This window comes from Phoca vitulina, unplaced genomic scaffold (assembly GCF_004348235.1).
Source record: "Phoca vitulina isolate PV1807 unplaced genomic scaffold, GSC_HSeal_1.0 scaffold31, whole genome shotgun sequence".
Lineage (NCBI taxonomy): Eukaryota > Metazoa > Chordata > Mammalia > Carnivora > Phocidae > Phoca > Phoca vitulina.
In genome coordinates, this window is record NW_022589734.1 from 451,038 (window position 1) to 470,923 (window position 19,886).

General features: G+C 47.4%; 1 protein-coding gene across 2 annotated transcripts; it reads right to left on the reverse strand.

Moving 5' to 3' along the window:
* Window positions 1–3,297: 3,297 nt before the first annotated feature.
* On the reverse strand, window positions 3,298–18,084 carry ABCF1 (ATP binding cassette subfamily F member 1). Of its 2 annotated transcripts, none has more exons than XM_032424895.1 (25): window positions 17,922–18,084; window positions 13,244–13,290; window positions 12,739–12,822; window positions 12,476–12,605; window positions 12,287–12,324; window positions 12,095–12,202; window positions 10,695–10,769; window positions 10,493–10,609; window positions 9,551–9,652; window positions 9,063–9,185; window positions 8,541–8,641; window positions 8,358–8,443; window positions 7,919–8,058; window positions 7,685–7,833; window positions 7,314–7,397; window positions 6,997–7,121; window positions 6,684–6,796; window positions 6,376–6,547; window positions 6,146–6,220; window positions 5,984–6,054; window positions 4,878–4,910; window positions 4,626–4,794; window positions 4,379–4,443; window positions 4,220–4,292; window positions 3,298–4,077 (listed from the first exon to the last, which is right to left on the reverse strand). In XM_032424895.1, exons 1-25 carry the CDS (start codon window positions 17,992–17,994, stop codon window positions 3,911–3,913), a joined length of 2,520 nt encoding a protein of 839 aa, XP_032280786.1. In that variant the 5' UTR covers window positions 17,995–18,084; the 3' UTR covers window positions 3,298–3,910. The 2 variants fall into 2 exon arrangements, with proteins under 2 accessions (XP_032280786.1, XP_032280787.1); XM_032424896.1 differs by having other exon boundaries at window positions 12,476–12,602; window positions 17,922–18,045.
* Window positions 18,085–19,886: the final 1,802 nt, after the last annotated feature.

Consider the following 19,886-nt stretch of genomic DNA (forward strand, 5'->3'; position numbering starts at 1 on the left):
TCCCTCCCCAGGCACACCAGTTCCATCTCCAATTCTGCATAATCATTGTTCTAATTCTCCCATTCCTACTCTTGGGCAGTAAACCTAATGTTGCAAAAACACGAAATCCTACCATCTTGGCTCAGTACAAATTGCTAGCACCAACTCAACACTTACTGCTGCTCATCTGGCACCAAAACTCCTGAGTGAGCCCCATTCAATGTGAGCACCATTTCCCCTTCACCTGAAAATATCTGAGTCTACATTTTCTTAGAGGAAGAAGGGTAGCTCTTTTCCAAGGCTCAACCCTTCTCTCAGTATCTCCTGTGTCCTCCACCCAGCAACCAGAACAATTTTTGTAAAAATGAAAACAGATCAATTCTCACCACTGTGCAGATGCCAGTGGCCTCCCATTGCTCCTCAAATTGTGTCCCACCCCCATCAAGGCTTACAAGCCTGGAGTGTCCTGGCCCCCCTGCTTAAGTTCAAGCCACATATCTTGCCTATGTCAAGCTCCTCCCAGCTTCAGGGCCTCTGCACATTCCCTAGGGCTCTTCTTTCCCACTCACCTAGTTCCTTCACCACCTTCAGGCCTTGGCTTTAACGTTACTTCCTGAGATGTCTTCCTTATTCACGTGATTTAAAGATGACCCCCTACTTTCCTAGCACCACGTTTCCTTTGACATGCTCTAAAGGCACCAGAGTTCCTATCTTTGCCCTACCAGACTCCCAGGTGACACTCATACTGCTGGCCTGGGACACTGTGAAAACCACTACCCTAGAGCAGCTAGTTCAAGTGTCTCCGTTGTTGCATTTAGCACTGGCCACACAACGGCAATTTCAGACACTCCCAGGCCCCGTTTCAGTGCTGTATGGCCACATGGCTCTCTCCTGGTTTTCACTTTTCCAATTGTAGTATGACACTGTTCCCTAAAACCCCCCTGGGTGTTCCTAAAACAGTGCTATCCTGGTTCTCATGCCCCTCCAGGACTCATGCTTTGGTCACCTTGTCCACATTTTACACAAAGAGTGAAGAGGTCCAGGATACTGGAGTCAGATAAACAAGGGCCATCATAAAAGCAAAAAAACAAAAAAACCCCAAGAGCCATCATATCAGCAACAACCCTCTCTGTTGAGGGTGGGTCACTGTGGGCAGGTCCCTGTCCTCTGAGTCTTCATTTCATTAGGAAGGTGTGCAGAAGACTCTGCTTTTCAAAAACATTTCTGTGGTACTTATTATGTACATTAGTGCATGACTTATAGAAAACAAAAGTTGCTTATGAATAAGAATATTTAATTCTGTTAACAAAATCCCATTTTCCAGGCTTTGGGTTACCCATATATACTGTACCATGTAAACTGTATGTTTTTAAAAGATTTATTTATTTGAGGCAGAGAGAAAGAGCGTGCACTTGTGTGTGCGCACACAAGCAGGAGGATGGGCAGAGGGAGAGAGAGAATCCCAAGCAGACTCTGGGCTGAGCGGGGAGCCCAACGCGGGGCTCGAACTCACAACCCTAAGATCACAACCTGAGCCAAAATCAAGAGTTGGACATTCAACTGACTAAGCCATCCAGGCACACCTTTTTTGTTCTTCTTGCATTTAATTTCTTTTTTTTTTGCTTTTTTTGTTTTGTTTTTGCATTTAATTTCTATGCTGCTTTTTTTTTTTGGAGGAGGAGGAGCCTTTGGCCCATATTTAAGTGCATTATTAATAATTCCATTATTAAGTATGTATATTGAAGGAAAAAGTGCAATTTGTGTCCATGGACAGGAGCTATTTTGGAGCATCTGAAGTACTTGCAGTGAAATTAGTGATCAAAAACTTGAAATGCAAAATTTTGGCATTCACTTTATAAATAACAGTCCTACATATTTTGCGTATCATCTCCTCTAGACTAGTGAACTGAAAATTTTAAGTGTAGTGTGTAACGTGAAACACATGTAACAAAAGCAAAAATTTAAAGCACTTTACAAAATAATTACGTATCTAATCCCTTAATAACCCTATGAGGTAGGTATTTTTTATCATCTTCATTTCACAGATGAGGAAACAGGTACCAATTGGTGAAGTATCCTGTCCAGTATCATGCCATTAGTAAGTGGACTTGAACCCTGGCTCCCACTGTTCTGTGACAGATTTACTTCACAGAAGTGTGGAAATTACATGAAACATCTTACTCAGGTGTTTGGTTCAAGACCCTGATTTTTTTCCCCTCAAATTCCATAAGAGGGATGATTCCTCTCTAATTTGAGATGTTTCCTAACAATGATATCTCCACACCAAACCTGCACTTCCAGTATAAAAATCTGTCCTTCAGGCCCATTATTTATTCACATGGTCAAAAAATAGTTCACCAAAAATAGATGTCCATGCTAAGTCTTAACCAAACAGCTCCTCATATTCCCTCTGGAGCTGGACACATCAGATCATTCTCTTCTAGAATTCTCCCCAATTCCCACACCTCTCTCCTGTCCTTTCCTCCCATCCCTCCCATAGCCCACCTAAGCATTAGTTACCTCACTTGCAACAAGTCATGGGCTCCACTTCACATGCTTCTAACAGCCACACCACCACCTAAACTCACCTAAACTCACCAACCACTCGTCACTGGTTATTTTCCAAAGCTACCTCTCCAAACTAACTCTAGCAAGAAAAATGGCCACACCAGCCATGCTTTCTCATTAACTCCCAAAATAGTTTTTTCTTCTTTCCAGGCCTTCGGTCTGCTCTTTTCCCAGATTCCAAAAATAGCTCCCTATTCTCTCATTATTTAAATTCCTCTTCTTTTTTAAAAGGCCCACCCTGAAGTGATCCTGTCAGTCAAATAATCAAGTTCTGGATAATCTTTCCGTTCTATGAGCATATGGCAACTTAAGAGAATCTAGAGTACCACACATCTGGCAACTAACTAAATCACCTTTACGCTCAAGTCTCATTTTCTAAGTCTTCTGTAGCTAGACTATTGATGGATGTAGACCTTGTCTTTTCCTTTTTGTATACCCCACAGTGCTGTACACGATGGTTGACTCAGAAACTTTTGAGAGGACCGGTACTCTGCCACAGGGCAGAGCTTGGACAGTGAGAGGCCCAAGAGTCCCAGATGGAAGGGATGAACCTTTTCCTTCCTGCCTGAAGGGTTGGAGGAAGGGAGGGAGGCCCCTCAAACAGCAAGCACCATCTAAAATGCATCAAGACTGCAAGTTAGAGCCATCGGTATTAGTGGGGAAGAGTGGATACCGAATGCTGCTAGCAAACAGACAAAAAGCAAATAAAAACGGAGAACAGTCCCAATTCCCACGAAATCTCCAAACAGCTAAGCGGCAACAACTCCTTTATTTCTTCCCCTTGTAAAGGGAGATTCAAGTTGAGTGGCAATTCTTTCCTGCCCCCAAGTCCCCAACTAGACAAGTGACTGCAGGCACCAAACCCTGGGCTGAGTAATAGCACAGGCCTCAGAACCTGCCTCCAGCACTGCACTGCAACGGCTGTTTGTGTCGGTAAGTCAACGTTAAATCCACCAGAAACGAGCAGCACCACTCAAAGACCAGGAGACCAGCTGGGCCTGAAGCTTTCAGGTGGACCAGAGGCAGGGTTCTTAATGATAAAAGCGTCTCGAGACAACTGGCCACTTAAGCTTGGCTGGATGGAGCCTACACAATGAAGGTCACCTCTGTATACGGAGGGACGTCAACGATAAGGCCAGCTTAGTTATCTGAAGAAAACTGAAACAAGACTGGTCTTTCAGAGAAAAGGAACCGATCAAAGTGGTACCCTGGTCACATCAAGATCATGCTCCGCCTTCCTGTGCCTAAGTAGCTGCTGGGTCAGCTGCAGACCAGAGGAAGGTGTCCAAGCGGAGAAAGGGAGACAACAGGGGACTTGTAGGCCACGCAAGCTTGTCGTTCAGGAGACTTCCAGAAGGAAAACTCACTCTCGGGGTCTGTTGACCATGACTTCGCCCAGGGCCTCCAACACTTCCCGTTTATAGTCCTCGAAGTCACCATCGATCTGGCTAACACTCTGCTCCTCCACCACCCACAGCTGGCAGTTGGTTTCTGTGATGAGTCGGGCATCGTGGCTGACGACAATCACAGCTTTGAAAAAAGATGAGAGAATGGAGGGCAGGGAGGCAGGCGGCAGAGGGGAATCAGAACCTGAAAGAAGGGAGCTCTGGCGAAGGGACACTACAGCCTGGTCCCCAAGGAAAGGAAGAGGGTGCACCCAGAGCCAACTTACCGCCCTTGTATTCATTGATGGCTTCCCCGAGGGCATCAATAGACTCGATGTCCAAGTTATTGGTGGGTTCGTCCTACGGAGGAGACATTCCGTGACCAAGCATTACAATTCCTTTCATTACTGTCACATTTAGCACCCCCCGCAGTCCACCTCACTCACCAAGATGAGGACATCAGGCTCCCGACAAGCCAGCTCAGCAAACACAACTCGGGCTTTCTGCCCACCTGTAGCAAAGGAAAGAGGAGGGCCATCACACTTCACTGCCTTATGTTTCTGAAGATAAGCTGAACGTGTGTATGCAGAGATTCCCCAAGTCGTAGCCCCTCTTCTCTTCTGACTCGAAGTACAGTCTGGAAGTGTGAAAATTAAGGAGGAGGACACCTTCCCTAGCCCCCTACAGTGGTACCAGAGAGTTTGCAGATCTGGATGGTGTGGGCGTGACTCTCAAGGCCAAAGCGGCCCAGGCACTTCCGGGCATCCTGGTAGGGCAGGTTGAAGCCCCGCTGCAGATACTCAGTGGGTGTCTCCTCCATGCGCAGCTGCTCTGCATACTGCTGGTTGAAGAAGCCAATTTTCTGCCCAAGAGAGGGAGGTGGTCTGTGAAAATCATACTTCCTCTCTCAGACTCTTTAGTCCTTAATTTCCAAAGCCAACTTACCAGCCGGTGGTTCTTTCTCATTTCTCCACGAGTCTGCAAGGAAAAAGTATGTGGGAAGATAAGGAAAAGGGGAGAGGTGCTGCCGCTCCATATCCCAACTTTTCTGAAGGGGAGACAGATACCAGAATCGGTAGTCCATGCAGGAAAGGGAACCCGGATGTTCTCCCTAATGTGACAACGGCACACCCGGGAAAGGAGAAGAGTACAGAGCCAAAGGGGAGTGAAAGGAGAATAAAGAGGGGAGACAAAAAGCACAGATTCAGAACCAGGAGGGGACTGACCACAACCAAAGAACACCCCCTTCCCACCCAGGAAGACCCACCAATGGCATCTTTTTCAGCCTCAGATAGGGGTTAAGAGACAGTTTGTGAGAGGATCTAAAAACACCCTGTGGTGTGTGAAGAAAAGGGCCCTTCTCAACACTTTCCTGGAGGGAGTAAAGAGGGCTACAACCAATCTAAAGCACAGTATGGCAGTGTGTTGTAAAAGTCCTAAAAGCAATTCTAAGGAGGATATCCTAAAAAAAACACTACGTTCATGAACACATACGGTAAGAATATTTACTATACAACTGACCTTCAGTGAAAAAACAGAAATGATCAAAGTGACTGACATCAAATAAATCATAGTAGACCCACAAAAGACACAGATAACTACTGGCATGGAAAAATGCTTAATGTACATTACCTGAAAGAACTAGCTGTAAAACAATTCATCTGAGAGCCCATTTTTGTTAAAAAAAAATTATATGCACATTTGCAGAGAAAAAAGAAAAAGCAATCCATCAAAATTAATACCAGTGATCTCCAGAGTTTTCTCTGACTTAATGCAATTTCTAAGCATTCTATAATGGACTTGCATTTCTCGTATAACCAAAACACACGTGGGGGAGGGGTACCCCCAGTCCAGCCCCTCTTCTCCTGGCTCTCCCCCCCGACGCTGATCTACAGTGTTCTCCTCTATAGCACCTCGCAGGACAATGAGTCCTCGATGATGAGTTCCGTATTAAAATCTCCAGCACAGAAGGGGGCTCCCTGCTTCTAGCATCTAGTGAACAGTGCCTTTTCACACTTGTCCCGCTCTCCTGTCCTGGCTCCAGGACTTACTGGTGTCAGCTTGCCCGTCAGCAGCAGGAGCAGGGTGCTCTTCCCCACGCCGTTAGGGCCCACGATGCAGACTGCAAGGAGGAAGACAGGTAGTTAAAGAGGTCCCCAGAAACTGTCCCTGCAGTCCAGCTCCCCATCCCCAAGCACTCGACACCAACTCACTCCTTGAGTCCATGTCAATGCCAAAATCCAGATTCTTGAAGAGTGGTTTCTGCCCCTCATAACCAAACGTCACACCTGAGAACCAGGAAAAGAAGTGATTCACTTTCTGTTCAGGGTCCCCCTGAAGGTCCTGTCCTGGCCTTGGAGAAGAGAAATGGATCCCATGCTGGGTGGAGGACGTGGGGTGCACATGCTTGCGCCCTGTGCTGCTGGACTCTGCAGCCGCTCACCGTGCAGACCCAGCACAGGAGGGCTGAGCGGCGGGGGGTTAGGGAAAGTGAAGCGCACAGTGTAGTCCTTGGGGCGCTTCAGGAGCTCCGGAGCCTCTTGTGATTCCTCATCCTGGTTTTTCCTCCGGCATTTCTGCTGCTTTCGAGTCAGGGCTTCCTTTGTTTGCTTTTCCTGGAAAGGAAGGGGAAAAGGAGAAATCCACACCCTTCACAGCAGTCCCTGAAATGAAGGGTGGTGTCCCAGAGGCCCCCCTTTCTCCGTACTGAGAGAAGAGCCCCCCAGGCCAGGAAGATCCCCAGGTGCTCACCGCCTGCTTGGTGGACTTGCCACCTGCCTTTAGCTCCTTCAGCTTTTTCTCCTGCTTCTCATACTGCTTCAGCAGTTCTTTCTGCTTCTGCTGATACATCTTCTTGAAGGTCACTAGGCAGAAAAGAAGGATGAGCATCAACCATTGTCTTTCTCCCGAACAGAGAGACAACCGGGACCAGTAAGGACAGAGGTGGGCATCACTGCCTAGACTCTGAAGACTTAGCTTATCACTACATCCCTATGCAGCCTTCCTCTGAGGCCTTTTCTTGAGGCCTCATCTCTTTCCTCCTCCTACAAATGATCCTACTTACTGTAATTGCCCCGATAGTAATGGAGCCGCTGGGCATCAAGATGGATAATATCGGTGCAGACATCATCCAGGAAGCCCTGGTCATGGGAGACGATGAGCAATGTCTTCCGCCAGCCCTGGAGGTAGCTGGGTTTTGGAAAAGAGTGTGGACATGTCACAATGGTCAGGTTAGGGTTAAGTCAGGGGAAGTAGACAGACAACGAAAAAAGGGAGGAAAAGAGGAAGTGCTAAACTGTAAGGACAGAGTGTGAACAGCTAGAGGAGACAAGGACAGAACGGGAACCAATGATACAAAGACTGTAATCGAGGGTGACGCACTTATTGAGCCAGATGACAGCATTGAGGTCCAGGTGGTTAGTGGGCTCATCCAACATCAGCAGTGTGGGCTCCATGAACAGCGCCCTAGAGGGTGGGGTGGCAGAATGTAGGATCGGGGTAGGAAGGTCTTTGCTCAGAAAACCCCACAGAACACTCCTTCCCCATCTCTCCTCAAAGAAGCTCCTGTGCAGGAGATGTAATTGAAAATGTACTACCAGGTAGGGAGGAAAGATCTTGAGTCTGACAATGCAGACGATATGAAAGGAAATAGAAAGCCTTAAAACTCCCTCCTGGCCTTAGAACGGGAAGAAGGGAAAGCCCCCCAGCAGATGGAGGCTGGAAGGGGAAGGGTGGTGATGTGGGTGGCCCACCTGGCCAGGGAGACACGCATGCGCCAACCCCCCGAGAACTTCTGTGTGGGCCGATTCTGCATTTCAGGGTCGAAGCCCAGACCAGCCAGGATCCGCCGGGCTTTGGCCTCTGCAGCTGCTGCCCCGGTCGCCCGCAATTCCTCATACACCTGGAGGAGGGAGAAGAGGACACATGTCTGAAGGTTCCAGAAACCCCCAAGACTTAGCCCATGTCCCCTGCGCCATCTCCTCTACCTTCTCTAGCCTCTCAGCAGCTGTGTCGTCTCCCTGCTCCAGCTGCCCCTGGAGCCGTCGCTCCTCTTCCAGCAGCTTCAGTCGCTTGGTGTCGGCTCGAAGAACAGCCTGCACGGCTGGCGTCTCATCTGCTACCACCTCTGGGGGGTAAGGGGAAAACAGACAGGTCACCCAGAGAGCCAAGACTCCCATTCCTTCTTTCCTTCAGCTCTATTTCTGGTTTGCCTGACCTTGCCCAACACTTTGTACTTGTTCCAAATAAAATATTCTCTAGTCTCTCCTCTCCTTAGCATCCATCTCCCTGTCCCCAATCTCCCCCAGAACCCTTGCCCCTCCATAACCGCAATTTCTTCTATTCTTGGTTGACTCTTCTCCCCCAACTGCCCACCCCTCAGACCCGCTTCCCCTCCCCAAGCCCCTGTCCCACCACTGGCCTCACCCTGCTCACACAGCAGCACGTCGATGTTGGGAGGGATGCTCAAGGCCCGGTTGGCGATATGCTTGAGGAGAGTGGTCTTGCCCTTGCTGGGGAATGAGAACTACTGGGACCAAGCCACCCCTGAAAAATTTCTTATTTTCCTTCCAGCCCCTTCCCCTTTACAGCTCCAGCCCCTCTCCTCACCCATTGGGCCCCACTAGCCCGTAGCGGCGGCCGGCTACGATGTACAGGTCTGCGTTGACAAATAACTCCTTGCCATGGGCCGAGATACTGAACTTTTCCAGCTGTAGTCATCAGGGAAACAGTGGCAGAGGGAAGGAATAAGTATATGAGAGCCCCCCTCTCACATGGCAGCTGCAACTTTCTCCCTGCTGAGAAGCCTCTGACAGACAGCTCCAGCACGGCCCTCGCCTCACCACACTGGTCTCCTTCCTGTCCACTGCTTTGGACAGCAGTCTCCCAGATTCTAAGCCAGTCTAGCCCATCCCACCCTACTTCGCCCCCAAGGGTGGACCCCTCTACTTCTGTTGGTTTTCTTATTTTCTCGCTGAAGGTGGCAGAACTCAAGGTATGGAACACGCCTCCAAGCTTTCTTCCAGTGGACTAAGCCACTCATACCTTACTTCCTCGGCTGCCATGGCCTCTCAGGGATAGGTGGCGCTTCCCTGAGCAAAATGGTTGGGCGGGAGCCCCCTCAGACCTTACCTTAATGTCAGATGCATTTTCTAACATGGCTTGGCGGGAGGACATCTCTGCTTGGGACACGGAGAAATCATTTTCAGCAGCATTGGCTGCTTTTAATGAAGCCACCTGGCGCTCGTACTCCATCTGAGAAGGAAGGAAAATCACTTATGAGGCCACTGTCTGCCAGTTATCCATCACAACACAGCCACATGTCATCAGCCACCAAAAAAAAAAGCTAACAGGATACACTTCTTTCCTTACTCCAACTGTTTTTCTTGCAGTAACCCCCGAAGCTCTCTTTTCTTGCCCTCCCAATTCAGATATCCCCTATTTGAAAACATATGTTTTTAAAGATTTTAAGTAATCTCTATGCCCAAGGCGGGGCTTGAAGTTACAACCCCAAGATCAAGAGTCGCATGGTCTAACGACTGAGCCAGCCAGGTGCACTACCCACCCCCACTGAAATATTAAAAAAAACCAAATGCTCCTAACTTCGACCAAGGTCTTACCTGTTTCTTTAGCTTTTTCTTCTCCTTTTTGCTAAGGTGAGCATAAGGATCATCAGCCTTAGACTCCCCTTCCTCTTCTTCCTCTTCTTCTTCCTCTGAACCCTGTGAGAACCAGGGGGTGATAAAAAAACAAGAGACTCCTTCTAGAACTCAGATTTCATGTCATTCACCCAGTCCCACAGCTTGTTCCTTCTCCACCCCGAGTCCTGAAATATCTTGCTGGGTGCTCTCGCTCTCATACACACATCCCTCGAGTCCTTCAGCCACTTCTGCCACCAGGAATTATATGAGACAAATGGTATGAACATGCATGTATAAAATATTAACAATTCTACATACCTACAAATTTAACTACCCATACCACTGGGAGGGAGGGGAATAAATGAAACAGGTTCCTTTCTTCATGTATCAAATGAATTTCTGTGGCTTACATGCTAACATGCAAAGAAAAGGTCCAGGAACCCTAACATACAGCACTGAGTGATCTACGTGAATCCAGAATCAGAAAGCGCTAGAGGTGCAGGGACCTCAGAAATCACTAGATCACACAGACAACTGAGCCCCCTGAGGTGCAAAGGTCACACAGCTGGTGAATGGCAGAGCCAGAACCCAGATCATCTGAAGCTAACACCAGGGTCCTTTCCTCTCTGAATCAAGAGCTGAATGGGGCATGGGCCAAAGCTTACCTGATGCCTATTTTTATATGGCCCACAAGCTAAGAATGGCTTTACATTTTCAAAGAGTCGTTTTAAAAAAAAAGAATATGCATCAGAGATGGTACGGGGTCCACAAAGCCAGTAATGTTTACTATGTAGCCCTTTACAGATGCTTGTCAACTTCTGTAGTAGTAAAAACACCCCCAGATTCTCCTCCCCTCCCCAAAACAAGGGCCACAGAGTGCTAGTCCCTCAGCCCATCTTTTCCCAACACCAAAATACACACCTGCTCTGCTTTCTTGGCCTTCTCCTTCCCTTGTCTGGGTGGCTCCTTTTCTTTTGTTATTTCTTCTTCTTCATCCTCCTCCTCTTCATTGTCCAGAGCAGCAAATTTATTGTGAGGCTAACAGGGAAGACAGCAGGTCTGATGAAATGTTCTAATTCCTGAGGGCCAGCAGGGGACCCTCCTCCTGCCAATACTCCCTCACCTTGGCCTTCCCCTTTGACTTCTCTTCCTTTCCCTTTCTGCCCTTCAGCCCAGGCTGTTGTTCCTCAGATACAGCCTGGAGAACACACACAGACAGAAAATTAATTTACTACCTTGTTGTTTACTAAGCATTTTTTTTTCTTTAAGATTTTATTTATTTATTTGACAGACAGAGAGAACACAAGTAGGCAGAGAGGCAGGCAGAGGGAGAGGGAGAAGCAGGCTCCCCGCTGAGCAGGGAGCCCGACGCGGGGCTCGATCCCAGGACCCTGGGATCATGACCTGAGCCAAAGGCAGCCGCTTAACTGACTGAGCCACCCAGGCGCCCCTTTACTAAGCATTTCTAAGGAATCTAGAACTGGGAATTAACTATACCAAGTGCTGCTGAAGACAAAACGAGATCTAGGAAAACCCTAGCTTCCGGCTTGAGATGAAACAGTGAAGAGCTAATTAGATGATGTTAGCAAAGCTAAGGGACCGTGAAATCAGGAAAACAAACAATGTGGGTGGGGTGGCACTAGCACTGGAGGGCTTCGAGAGGGCAAATTTTGAGAGGAGATAATGGATGTTGAGCTTGGAAAAGGCATTCGAAGGAAAAGGGAAGACACAGCATAAAGAACAAAGAAAGGCTTCAGGGTGTCTGGCTGGCTCAGTTGGTAGAGCATGTGACTCTTGACTTCGGGGTTTTGGATGTAATTGGATATAAAAATTACTTAAAACAAACAAACAAAAACCTCCAAAAAATGCTTCAAAAGACATAGAAATGAATGCTAAGGTATGAACAGGCTGATCTAAAACACACACATGGAAGAATCCCAAGTAACCCTGCAGAAGGGTCCAAGTGGAAGAGCAAAGACTTGAGGTCCTTTGTTTCAGATCTTGAGTCTGAAGGCCACAGAATCATTGCAGACTTCTGAGTGATGAGAATAGACATTAAAAAGCTAATGTGATAGTGTCAGGAAGACAGACCTAGAAGAACTTGTTAGTTTGTATGTATGTACGAATGAATGAATGAATTAATTAGCAGGGTTCATGCCCAGTATGGAGCCCAAAGCAGGGCTTGAACTCGCGGGGCTTGAACCCACGACCCTGAGACCAAGACCTGAGCTGAGATCAAGAGTTGGATGCTTACCCAACTGAACCACCCAGACGCCCCTACAAGAACTGGTTTAAAAGCAGGAAAAGGGGGGCCTGGCTGGCTCAGTCAGTGGAGCATCTGACTCTTGATCTCAGGGTTGTGAGTTCAAGCCCCACTTGGGTGTAGAGATTACTTAAAAATAAATCTTAAAAAAAATAAAAATTTAAATAAATAAACGCAGGGAAAAAAGCAAAGCAATTACCACACCACAGCCAGAAGGCGCTACGTGGGGTGGGAGTGACCAGCAGAGCTGCCACTTTCACCTTATTGATCCGATTCTTCTCCAGCTTGGCAGGCTTAGGAGGATGTTTTTCTTCTTCCTCCTCACCCTCACTCTGATCCTGAATCAGGGCTGCAAAAACATTACCAGCCTAGAGAATGAAAGGGCCGGAGAAGTCAGTGGGATGGTCAAGGTTGCCCCCTTGGGGTCCCTGTTTACAACACATATGGCTTACCTTAGTTTTCTTCCCTCCTCGGGGTATGGGGGCAGGGACTGAAATGATAAGGGGAGACGATGAGGTAGGAAATGATTATAATGTCTGGTTCTTCAGTCTAATCCAACTCAAAGATCAAAGAATGAGGCACTTTACTATTCATGATTCAGGGATTCTGGGAACCCATTTCCCCTCAGGTCATTTATTTACCCTCATCCTCCTCATCACTGGCTGGCACAGAGAGCTTCTTAAGACGCTCCATGAGCTCTTTCTCTTCTCCATCATCATCCACATCCTTCTTTCGCCGGCCTTTTCGGGTGTCTCGTTTCTTTTTTTGCTGCTGAAAGGAAAACAGAGTAAGACAATGAAGCCCAGTCCCCTGCTGCATCTCTGCCCGAGAGAGTTCCCCATGAGCTCAGGGAACCAATGTGGGCTAGGCAGGGGCTGGTGGATGGACCCCCTGACACTTGAACCTGCTGTTGCTGTTGCTCCTTCTCCTTGAGCACTTTCTCTTCTTCCCCAGCCTGTTTGTCTTCTACAGCTAGCTCCTCAAAGAACTGCAAAGGAATTAAGATACAGGTAAATGTGTCTCTGAGACCAACCAAGCCCTTCTCTGCCACACACAGGCCCACTGACCGTCCAGTCCACTCTCACCTTCCTTCCTCTCTTGACAAGATCTTTCCTCCTCCCTTGAACCCCCCACCTCCTTCACATGGCCATATTCTTTTTTTTTTTTTTTTTTTTAAGATTTTATTTATTTGAGAGAGCAAAAGTGAGGCAGATCACAAAGGGAGAGGGAGAAGCAGACTCGCTGCTGAGCAGGGAGCCCGATGCAGGACTCGATCCCAGGACCCTGAGATCATGACCTGAGCTGAAGGCAGATGCTTAACCAACTGAGCCACTCAGGTGTCCCACATGGCCATATTTTGATTGGAAACACCCGTGGTCGTTTCTCACCCACAACCCTCATTTCCTCACCGTTTTTTTGGTCTTTTTGTCCTTCTTCCCCTTCTTCACCACTTTGTCTAGAAGGTTAAGCAGACATTGTGAATGCTTATCTACAAATTCCAAAGCAGCATGACCTTCCCTGCAAAGCTCTCAGTGGCTCCACCCTATTTTACTATTTTCTATCATTCCCTAGGCATCTGCACTGTCCCACAAAAGACAATGGTGCCTTGGTGGCAGTGGAAGGGAGAAGTAGAATTCATACGGTAAAGACAGAGGTGGGAAGTAAGCAGTCACAATATTCAGAGATGACTCCTATGTTTTTTGTTTTTTAAAGATTTTATTTATTTTATTTTATTATTTTATTTATTTTTAAGTAATCTCTATACCCACCATGGGGCTCAAGCCCACAACCCCGAGATCAAGAGTCCTACACTCCACCGACTGAGCCAGCCAGGTGCCCCAATGACTCCTATATTTTTAGCTTGGCAAAATTAGTTGCACTAGTGGTACCATTTATTAACTCAGAATATACTGGAAGGGAAGGTCCCCTCTCCCCACCCCTGCCGCCCATGAGGGGAAAAGTAGGACAAAAATATTATAAATTCAGTTTCCCGTATTTTTAAAAAATATTATAAATTCATTTGTGAAAAGCACAGGATCATGTAAACAGAGCTCTCTGGTAAGTAAACGAGTATCTGGGTCTATGCCCCACCTTCTCTGCTCACATCACATTCTAGCACAAATCACACTGCGTTTTATTTAACTGTTTGTACATCAGTCTTTCATCCCAGAGAACAACCTGACAGACTGTCTGGCTTGGGTTCCCATGGTCGAAAGTGGGATGTCCTATATAAAACCTGACTGAACAAATTCCAGCCCCCGCGTTCTATCCAACCCTGTTTCCCTGAAGGCAACTCCCTCTACTACTCTGCCTAACTTCCTCTCTCCCTGCCCCCATCAGACAGGGATGCAACCAGGAGCCTGAAAACTTCTCTTCCTGTCCAGGCCTACCCACCATCATATTCCCCTCCAAACAATCCCATCCATCCACTGGTATCCAGTTCTATCCAGGAGCACTCCTGTAACCATTTAGCTAAAAAGAAAGAAAGAAAGAGAGAGAGAGAGAGAGAGAGAAAGAAGGAAGGAAGGAAGGAAAGAAAGAAAGAAAGAAAAGAAAGAAAGAAAGAAAGAAAGAAAGAAAGAAAGAAAGAAAGAAAGAAAGAAAGAAGGAAAGAAGGAAGGAAAGAAAGGCTATCTACTACCTACCATATTAAGTTTTTGTTTTTTTTTTTTAAAGATTTTTTTTTTTTATTTGACAGAGAGAGACACAGCGAGAGAGGAAACACAAGCAGGGGGAGTGGGAGAGCGAGAAGCAGGCTTCCTGCCGAGCAGGGAGCCCGATGCGGGACTCGATCCCAGGACCCTGGGACCATGACCTGAGCCGAAGGCAGACGCTTAACGACTGAGCCACCCAGACGACCCATCTCTCTCTCTTTTTTTTTTTAAGGTAGACTCCATGCCCAACATAGGGCTTGAACTCCTGATCCTGAGATCAAGAGTCACATTCTCTGCCAACTGAGACAGCCAGACATCCCCCACATTAAGTATTTTTAGGCTAAAATTCCACATAGTCCACAGTAATCCATTATTCAGGAACATTTTACTGAACATCTACTCTGCCTAAAACTGGAGTTATCAAAGGACAATCCCTATAATTTAAGGCTTTGCAAACTAAAAGGGTCCTATCCTATCTTTTCTGCTATATGTTTCCCTACCCACACCTATGTTCTGGACATTGACCTCTCCTTCCCAGGCATACGTAGTCTGTCTTTGCTTAATCTGTGTCTTCCATCCAGAACATATTTCAAAATTTGATCCCCACATCATGAGTTGAAAAGATGTGCAGAAGAAATAATGAAAGGTTTTATATGCTATTCCAAAGAGTTTAATCCTAAAGACATTTTTGTTGTTGTTGCTTTAAAGATTCTATTTATTTTAGAGAAAGAGAGTGTAGGGGGAGGGGCAGAGAGAGAGGGAGAAAGAGTTTGTTTTTTTTTTAAGATTTTATTTGAGAGAGAGAGTGCGCGGGCACGTGCACAAGCACGGGGGCAGCAGGCAGAGGGAGAAGCAGGCTCCCCGCTGAGCAAGGAGCCTGACACAGGACTTGATCCCAGGACCCTGAGATCATGACCTGAGCTGAAGGTAGACGCTTAACCGACTGAGCCAGCCAGGCGCCCCGAGGAAAAAGAGTCTTAAGCGGACTCCGCACTGAGCACGGAGCCTTACTTCTGACTCGGGGCTCGATATCATGACCCAGAGATCACGACCTGAGCCAAAACCAAGAGTCTGACGCTTAACCGACTGCACCAGACGCCCCAATCCTAAAGACCTTAAGACAAAGGACCCACTGCCATACAGAAGAAGGAATGGCATGATCAGCTCACCTTGACAACGCTGAGGAGTGACTCGTCCCAGGTACTAATTTCTCCCCAAGGACTAACACAACCACATCAACTCTCCTTCCTTTAAATCTCTTTTGAATTTTAAACCTCACTTTGGTCCAGGAAAAAGCTAAGTATGGCTTAAGCAATGCTATATCTTCCATCTCTCCTCCTCTAACAAACAGCTCCTCCCCTTCAGTACACACTTAAGCTGCTCCTAACTCTAAAGCCTAACAGAACACTTCCCTTAACCTTAACATCTCACCCAATTACTGTTTGCTACCCTTGTCTTCACGAAGTCTCCAAAGTACAGTCCACACCAGCTCTGCTTCATTTCCCACTCCTTGCCGAACATACTTCAAATCCGATTTGCCAAAGTTGCCACTGTCCCCTTAGGTGCTCAACCCAAAAAGTGTATTTTTAGTCCTGATTTTGCAATACTTCTCTGCAACATTCCATGCTACCACCTCGTCAACCTTTTACTTCCCTCCTGTCTTTACTTAATTTCAGGGATCTTGTTGCTTCTGGTCTGCCTCTAGTTTCTCTGACGCCTCACCTTTTTCAGTCTCATCTCTTCTGCCTCCTTCCCTTACTTCCTTTAATTGTTGAGGTTCTTTCGGGTTCCTGTCTTCTGTCCTCTTTTGGCTTCAATCTGCATACTCTCCCTAGCAGACTTCTCTGCATCCAACGTTTCAACAACACACCTGTATCTTTACTTCCAGCCTAAGATCTCTCTTCTTGCCATCTGCTTTAGAAGTTTCCCAGAAATCCCCAACTTGGCATTCAAAAGTTGACCTTACCTCTTCCCACTCCCAATCCTACAGCCCATTCCTGATTTCAAGCAATAGTCTACTACCCACTGAGTTACTTGAGTGTCCTTCTTCTTCTTTCTTCCTTCAGTCAGTTCTCAGACCTGCTCAATGCTATTTCCTCAGTAACTCTTTAGTCTTCACTGCCTTGGCTTACTCTTACTACTTCTCACCTAAATCATCGCCAGAGCCTCTTCCATGGTCATCCTGCCTCCAATCTTGACCAATTCAAGCCATTCTCCACTGCTCAGTGTTGTTGGGATGAGCTGATCAGATCATTCCTTAAGCACTTTAATGAGTCCTCCTTAATGTCTTCAGGATTAAAGTCTTTGGAATAGTGTATGAAGTCTTCCATTATTTGTCTCCTGCACATCTTTCCAACCCCATCACATTAGTCACTCAATACTGGGAACCAGCCAGGCTCACCTGTCTTTACCTTTGCACAGACTTCTTCCTCTGCTTGGAATGCTCCTCCCCTGGCTAACACACACTGATCCTTCCAGAATCAACTCAGCTACCACATATTCCTGAGAGGATTTGCGGACATTCCTACCCTATTTGTCTGAATAGATGCTTTTCCTCTCTGCTCTAGTCTCATAGCATTCTCAAGCACATTCATCACTCCGTCAACTACTTTCTGATTAATGCTGTCCCCCCCATTAAACTGGGTGCCCCTTTGGGGCAAGTCTTATTTTTTAATCTCTACGTTCCCAGTTCTCTACACAGTACCAGGTATACAAGAGGCACCCAATGAATGCTTGTAAAATTAGTCACTGTGTACCTAGTAATTATTTGTATCCATTTTCTCTCCCCTTGGAGTGCCTTCAAATTTGGGAGTATGTCTTCCTATTTTTTTCTCCCCGGCCCCCAAGCACAGTATATATCGTGATTAAAAGCAGCTGCTCAACAAACATTCGCTACTTTTAAGTAAACCTTAACTCTCATTCCAACACCCAGTAGCTAGCTACACTACACTCCTGCTCCAGATGAACCTGATGTGTATTATGCAAGAGCTCAAGAGGAAGTCATCCTCTCGCCCCCGAGCGGGTATGGGTGGGTGGCGCGGCATGTCTGCGTGCGTGCATGAGCGCGCAGTGGGAGGGGTATGAGGCACTGCTGACAGATTCCTGTGGAGTGTGGAATACAGTATGGTGGGGAAGATGTCCAAAAGAGAAAGGGGACTTTCTGATTTCTCCCCATCTCTCCCAAAGCACCATATGCTTTTCCTTGTCTCTTGCCCAGTCCCACTGAAACTCGTTCGCGACAGCCCAGCACTTTTTCTTTCGCTCCCACCCAACTCCCTCCGGCCTGGGTAAACACTTTCCAGCCCCATTACACGCATGCGCAGTGGCCTTCCTCACGGCCCGGTCTGTCACACACCCCGTGACCCCTTCCCAAAACACGCGTACTCTCTTCTCCCCTTTTCTCCCTCGTTGGTTCCCTGCCTATCAGCCTCACCTGTGGGGCTCGTACTCTCTCCGTCCCCGATCCATTCGGGTTCCGGCGGCTGCTGCTTGGGTCCCTTCGGCATCGCGGTGGCAGTTGCAGCTACTCTGGAGACGCCGGGCGCTATTTCCGCTTCCGGCAGCGTGGGGTCCCGAAGGGGGCGGGCTCTCCACCGCCGGCCCTGTCCTTCGGCGGTGCACGTGCGCGCGGCGCCGTCATCTCGGAGGCGTGCCTGCGGGGACGGGGCGGAGCCGGCGTCCGCTTAGTCCCACAACGTCAACAAAGCACTTACGGCTGTCCGGGAATCCTGAGCCGGTGACTCCACGACGCTGCATGACTAAGTACTGAACGTAGTAATTTCGGACTAGTGCGGAGGAGCAGAGGCATCCTTTTTTCCTTTGTTTTTGTTTTTTAAGTGGTAGGAGCAGAAAGACGCAGTCCATCTACTTAGGAAGAGGCCTGGTGTTGAGATATGTTGCAAAGCCATCAAGTGTAGAGTCGTAAACGATGAACTGTCGCCTAACAGTGGTGAAGCTTGGGTTCATTTTTGGTGGTAGTGGTGGGGCTAACAGTTTTTCTGAGGTATAATTGATACACAATAAACTGCACATACAATAAATTGTCAGGGAATAAACTGCAAAATGTACACTTGGATCAAAGTTTTGACATATATACAACCATTAAACCACCACCACAGTCAAGATTTGGGTTTGCTTCTAACTGTACCACTTAATAGACGTGGGAGCAAGATGCTCCCATAGCTCTTTCAGCTCCCGTTCTCCCCTTAAACCATTATAACCATGCTCTTGTCTCTATACCATTATGAGTCCATTCTTGCCAAGATCAACAGATAGAGGGCCAATTCTCTGTCTTTATCTTACTCTCCCAGCAGCATTTGACACACATACATGATCACTCCCACTTCCTTGGTTTTTTTTCAGGGATCCTGCTCTCTGTAGGTTTCCCTTCCATTTCAGGGCTGCTCCTTTTCCCTCCTTTCCTGGCTTCTCCTTAGGTCTAAATGTTTTGAGGCACATTCTTTGACATTCTCTATCTAGACTTACCACTTATGTCTCATGACTTTATTTTTTATTTTTTTTTCAAGATTTTATTTATTTATTTGACAGAGAGAGATACAGCGAGAGAGGGAACCCAAGCAGGGGGAGTGGGAGAGGGAGAAGCAGGCTTCCCGCGGAGCAGGGAGCCCGATGCAGGGCTCGATCCCAGGACCCTGGGATCATGACCTGAGCCGAAGGCAGATGCTTAACGTCTGAGCCACCCAGGTGCCCCGACTTTTTTTTTTTTTTAAAGATTTTATTTATTTGACAGAGAGAGACACAGCGAGAGACGGAACACAAGCAGGGGGAGTGTGAGAGGGAGAAGCAGGCTTCCTGCGGAGCAGGGAAGACCCATGCGGGGCTTGATCCCAGGACCCCAGGACCCCAGGATCATGACCTGAGCCGAAGGCAGACGCTTAACGACTAAGCCACCCAGGTGCCCTGTCTCATGACTTTAAATACCATCCATAACTGATGAAGATCCCCCAATTTTTTTTTTTAAAGATTTTATTTATTTATTTGACAGAGAGAGAGATAGTGAAAGAGGAAACACAAGCAGGGGGAGTGGGAGAGGGAGAAGCAGGCTTCCCGCTGAGCAGGGAGCCCGATGTGGGGCTCAATCCCAGGACCCTGGGATCATGACCTGAGCCGAAGGCAGACGCTTAACGACTGAGCCACCCAGGCGCCCCCCAAATTTCTCTTCTTGACCCCAACTTCTGCCCTGAGCTCCAGGCTCACAAATCCAACTGCTTATTGGACATCCTCTCTGAGATCTCTAATAAATATCTCAAATTAATATGTATAAAACTGAGCTCTTGTTTTTACTCCTTAACCCTGTGTCTCTTCCAGGTTTCCCATCAAGAAATCACACCACCTTTCATTTAGTTACTTGGGCCCAAACTGAAAGGTCATTCTCTTT

Excerpts from the sequence above, each read along its gene's own strand:
- ABCF1 (XM_032424895.1), bottom strand. The coding sequence starts at position 17,994 with ATGCCGAAGGGACCCAAGCAGCAGCCGCCGGAACCCGAATGGATCGGG. Across the intron at positions 8,642-9,062 it reads AAAATGCATCTGACATTAAG|CTGGAAAAGTTCAGTATCTC; the intron begins GTAAGGTCTGAG and ends TGATGACTACAG. Across the intron at positions 6,221-6,375 it reads TCCTGTGCTGGGTCTGCACG|GTGTGACGTTTGGTTATGAG; the intron begins GTGAGCGGCTGC and ends CCTGGTTCTCAG.